At 39.1% G+C, this 5,640-nt stretch overlaps 1 protein-coding gene across 1 annotated transcript in view; it reads left to right on the top strand.

Annotated features, from left to right (window-relative positions):
- The window catches only part of FBXL17 (F-box and leucine rich repeat protein 17), a gene marked incomplete at its 5' end in the record, with an annotated part of 605,411 nt that overhangs the window by 230,573 nt on the left and 369,198 nt on the right, over positions 1-5,640 (top strand). Inside the window, one exon of the mRNA XM_019518219.1 lies at positions 2,666-2,796. Coding sequence (XP_019373764.1) covers positions 2,666-2,796 — 131 coding nt within the window. The remainder of the gene's footprint in view (positions 1-2,665; positions 2,797-5,640) is intronic.

The raw sequence follows: 5,640 nt of genomic DNA, 5'->3' as shown, positions 1-5,640 counted from the left end.
CAGCCATTAATCTGTCAGTTCATCTCCCAGCTGCAGGAGAGGGAGGCAGGCTCTGCCAAAACAAAAGGATCAGGCACCTCACTACTGCTTTCAGCAGATACCTGTGGCTGCGAAGACACCTGAGGCTGCCTGGAAACAGGCTGGCTTACCCCAGGGTAGCATAGGGAAGTGGCAGGAGGACAGCTGGGTGTGATGGTGTTTGGAGAAGGTGGTGGGGACAGTGCACAGGGCACTGGAAGCCTTGGCGGGCTTGGGAAGAGTTGGATAACATGACTCTGAGCTGGGGCAGCACCCAGCCTGCTAGGAGCCTGCCCGGAGACTGCCAATGTCGAGGGAAGGACTGAGGCCCCATGCAGATCAGGAGCCAGGTGGCCTGCCAGCAGCACACAGCCACAGGAGAAGCAGGCAGGATCCACTGGGGGGGGAGGGGAAGGACCAGGCCCCTCACTGCTTCTGCCTTCAGCAAGCACCTGTGACTGCTAGGACAATGACATCTATACAGTGACAGAAAAATAAATCCCACCATTTCAGTTAACTCACTGTTTCAATTTAAGGGGCATAGAATGCAACCCTGAAGGACTAAACCCCTGTCACATGTACAAGCACCCTTAGTTGCAACTTTGATTTATAGCTGCAGGTAGATATGTATCTGCTCAAGTGGGCTAGGTGGTCTGCATGGGGGTTGTCCATCTGGAGATGGGGGGGGACTTAAAAAAGCCCAATGGCAAGGGGAGGGGGTAGGAAAGGCACCTCCTTGTGTCTGGGGCATAGCTGGGCTTTCCCAGTCCTGGGATTATGCTCTGAATTAATACAGATATCTGGTTAGATTGGTCTAACCACGCCAATCTAACTTTAGTATGCCACTCAGATGAACTAAAGCTAGATTGGGCCTGCCATTTTTAACCCAGTGGTTCTCAAATCCAGTGCCTGGTCCAGCTGTGAGCTGGATTCAGCTGATGGTCCCAATCCAGGGCCTGCAGCAGGCTTGGTAGGAGGGGGGCAGGCCTGCCCCACCATGGCTCCACCAGTGCAGAGGAGCTGGCCGTGGCCCTGTGGGGGAATGGGACATGGCCTGGCTGCAACCCAGCCCACAGGGGAGCAGGAGGGATGGCTAGACCCCATCTGAGCCCTGAAGGGGGAGGAGGCATGGCCCAGCCCGAGCGGGGAAGGGGACATGGCCTAACTCTGATCCATTGGTACAGGGTGGGGATGCAGCCAGGCTGTGACCAGCTGTTCAGGGCTTGGTGTTTGAGAAGTTGACAGGGGTATGGTGGCCATATTTATGGCCACTGTTCCCGTGCTGCCAACTTTCCAGACCGGTGGGGAGCTCCATGGGCCACATTTGGCCTGTGGGCTAAAGATTGAGCACCCTTGTTTTAAGTGATTGTTAGGTATATAATGATTTATCTTTATCCCCTTTGGGGAACTTCTGTACAGTTTGGCACCTCAATCAGATTAACTAGAGATCTATGTGTAAGGTCCACATGTAGGCAAAATAAGTCAAATCAGGTGACCACTTTTAACTCAATCTAACTTCCTGAACATCTGTATACACACATAGTTAAATATGTGGAATTAAATGATACTTATATTTTATTTCTGTATATTCCTACTTCATTATTATCTTTGTTTTTCTATACTATTCTGTTGACTTCAATGCGGCTGAAAAATTTATAGTTGTGTGCCAACATAAACATTGTCATACCGAACTCCCAAAGCCTTGTAGCAAAATGATGGCCAACCTTTTAGAAAACTGAGTGCTTCCTAGCTGCCTTTACCTGGGTTTTGGAAATAATATGGAACCTCTACCATCCCCTTTTTGCCTGTGGGGGGAGGAAAAGTACATGCTTTTCAAATGTAGATTAGATGGCATATATCAAGTATGCTTTTTGGATAATATTGAAGTTTTTGCATTCAGTACATCCCTCTGCACTTAAAAAATGCATGCCTTACTTTTCATTATACAGTTTCTATTCATATCTTGCAATGCTAAATGGAAGGTCTTTTGTTAGAAAAAAATCACTATGCATGTGCAGAGCCATTTTTTTCCAAACCAAATAACTGTCATTTGTAATGGCTTTGTAATGTGGACAAGCAATGAGATATCCTGCGAAGATTAATTTTAAAAGTCAGAGTCACATGTTTCTATTCTAGGAGCACAAGAAATTTTTGAAAATGTTCATTTTCAGTTTCTTGAACTTGTACAATCGCCAAAAAAAAAAATGAAGAAAAAATACTGACATACTCTAATTTAATAAATATAATTTCAAGGTAAGTCAAAGCCCAGATAACTATTTTGCATCTATTAAAAATGTAGTTAGTAATGGGAATACTAAAAGGCCCTTAACTGGTGAGCTGGAGCATTCCTATAGTATTAAAAAACAGTTTTTCAGTTGTTTTAATTGTATTACATTTTCAGTAACAAATTCTTTCCTCGTTAAAGGAGAATTCTGGTCATCTCATTGCTATCTGTTGTTATTGCTATTCTAACCCCCTCCCTCCTTTTTTTTTTCAAAAAGTATAATTACATCTTCCCAACATAACTTTTTGGGTACTGCATATGATTCTAGAAAGGTGAAAAGGCTTTTATAATAGAATATGTCAGTACTTGCTATTTATGAATGCATTTCAGACTTTTTCTTCTCTATTGTATTTATCTCAATAGCTAAGAAACCTTTCCAGCCTGGACCTACGTCATATCACAGAACTGGACAATGAAACAGTGATGGAAATAGTAAAACGATGCAAGAACCTTAGCTCTCTTAATCTTTGTCTGAACTGGATCATTAATGACAGGTAACTGTATTATAGCATCTAAAAACACTAAACTGTAGAAAAGCAAATTTAACCCATTGTATTGAACAGTATTAGTCAGTGATGATTCATAGCAGTCTGAAGGGTAATGGATTGTTAAAGCAAGTCAGACTTTTTCAAATTGATGTCTGTCTATATTGGGTAAATCATTTAGACAGCTATTTTCTGGCATATCTATTATTTTGTATAGTAGAAAGAAACTTGTTTATGACTAAATGCAGGCATTACTCAAAATTTTAATGTTGATGAAATCAGGTTGTGTTTTGCTGTGATTGGTTGAAAGTTAAAAAGATTGTGAACTTTTGCAACAAGTGGGCAGCATTTATACACATTTATGTGCATATGAAGCCAAACAAAAACACAGAAGATTACTTTTTAAATATATGGTAAGGAATTGTAAATGTTGTGTAGGCTCAATTTGTTATGCCTTATTTGTTAAAAGTTAGAAAGCGGGAACATTGAAAATAAGTTAGAAAGCTGGATGTGTGTTAATCCTTTTTTTCTTGTCTTTTTTTTTTAATCTTGAAATGTTCATCATCTTCCTTTTTCACCATATTGAACTTCACAGATATTTTCTTTTTTAGTTTTAGATTTTATAGAGAAAAATAGACAAAAAATGTTATAGTAATTGTTAGATAAAGGGTTTTCTCTTTGCCTGCTTTATTTTCTTACCAATACCGAACAGTTTTGTATGAACATCAGCCTCTAAAATGCTTACTAACTATGTATATTGGATTCTATTACTCTTATACTAAGCAGTCAGTCCCTTCAAAGTCAACAGGAACTATACATGCAGCAAAGTATTTCTTGATGTAAATAAGGGTATATGAATTGTGACAGAAGAGGCTATCTAATCTATGAGGAATCTTTTTATTTTTGGAAAACAAAAAATGTGGTGTTAGACTATAATGTAGACTATAAGATAGAGCAAACTAGGGGAGGATTTAGAAAAAAAATGTTGCATTTTAAGCGTACATTTTTTATAAGACAAGAAAGGATAAAAGTGTGGTGGCTCAAAAGGAGAAACCTTTTAAGAGATGAAAATACCTTATTTGTATATGTTCCTCGCAAAATGCCAAACAGCACAATTCTTCCTCAAATGTAGCCACATCGGTTTTGTTGGCAATGCAACAATATTTTACTTTCATTCATGTGGGAAGGAACTGTGAACCCAGCTCACCAGGTGCATTAAATACTGTTTCATCAATAGGTTGGTGAAAGTTCTCAATATTCAGATGTACCCTCTCTGTCACTCTGTTAATGGTTCTTGCATTAAAGCTAAAGTAGTTGTTTCAATTATTTTAAAACTGAGACATCTTTCAGTATGTACTGCACTACATGTGTTTTATATGATAAAAGTAAATAAAACAGAGTGAGAGACACGTAAATCTATAATTTTTTGCTTTTGTTCATTTGACTTATAATCTTGATATTACTTTAGTAAATTTGAGTGCAGCTTAATAAAATAGCTCATGCTCTAGGTAAGGGTTTTTTGCACAATGTAGAATAAACTTATTTCAATGAAAATTTTAGAATACTTGAGAAAAATGTACAAGAAAAATGTAAATTTAAGGGTCAAAATCCTTTTAATTTGTAATTACAAGACTCACCTATAGTATACTTTTCTGCAGTAGGGTTCCAAATATGAAAACCTACTTCTTGGAGTCACATACATTTCTCATTATTTGATTGTTCTTTAAAGTACTATTTAGCAGCAGTGAGACGTATTCTTTTAATGATATTGGCATAAATCTAATGCGTTACTTACAGCTTAATTACAGTGTCAGTGCTTAATGAAGATGGGGTATCACTTCTTCAGATGGCACAAAGAATCTTCTTTTAACTCACTGAAACATTGCTGCTGTCTATGAATTCTTTGTTGTTATGCATTTATTTCTTTTCTTAAGTACTGCAAGCTTTACCTGCATTTTTCCAGCCTTGCCATATAGTTTTGGTAGAAAAACTGTTTCCGATTGAAATATTTATGAATGAGTTTTAACTAGGGCCATCAAATGATTAAAACATTTGATCACAATTAGCTGTGCACTTAACAAAATTAGTCTCAATGAATTGCAATGTTAATTGCATAGCTAAAAACTCAAAATTATGCAAAATTTTGCAGGTACTTTCTATGATTCGGGGTTGGGGGTGGGAAATTTGTGAAGGTGTGGCACCCGCCCCTCCTTACACATGTACACAAGCCATAGATGGTCCCCAAGACCTGGGCCTCCAACCCCTGCCCCCCATATACACTTAACTGCACCCAGCTGCTGAGTCTATTCCCAGGACCCTGCCTGGTTGCTTGGTGGCCACCTGTGTGTGTGACCCAACCACAGCAAGGGGGGAGGGACTGCTTTTCGCCCAGCAGCACAGGCGGGCATGTACCAATGAGGGGCCACTTTTCGCTCAGCACCAGCAGCCATTAATGGGTGTTAAGGAAATTAACTCAAAAACAAATTAACACAAAAATTGCATGCATAACTGTGAGTAATTGACAGCCCTAGTTTTAACTATTAGAAAAATGAGATAGAAGGATCAAATACTAGCCCTGACAAAAAAGCAAATTATTAAAATTTCATTGTGAGTATCAAAGAAGTTCTGGAAATGAAATAAAATGAATATATGTGTTTAGATTAGCAGAACATGAGCAATGTGGTTTATGGCTTGGGACCTCACTTCTGTAAAGCACTTAGGAACCCTGAGCATGTGAGTAGTCCCACTGAAAATCTTTGGGCTTACAGTGACACACATGATTAATTACTTTTGCTTAATTAATATCATAAACCAAATAGTTTCATAGTTTCATAGATTTAGGGTCGGAAGGGA

Source organism: Gavialis gangeticus, unplaced genomic scaffold (assembly GCF_001723915.1).
Source record: "Gavialis gangeticus isolate Ggan-Ray unplaced genomic scaffold, GavGan_comp1, whole genome shotgun sequence".
Classification (NCBI taxonomy): Eukaryota; Metazoa; Chordata; order Crocodylia; family Gavialidae; genus Gavialis; species Gavialis gangeticus.
This window is presented reverse-complemented; position numbering and strand designations above follow the sequence as displayed.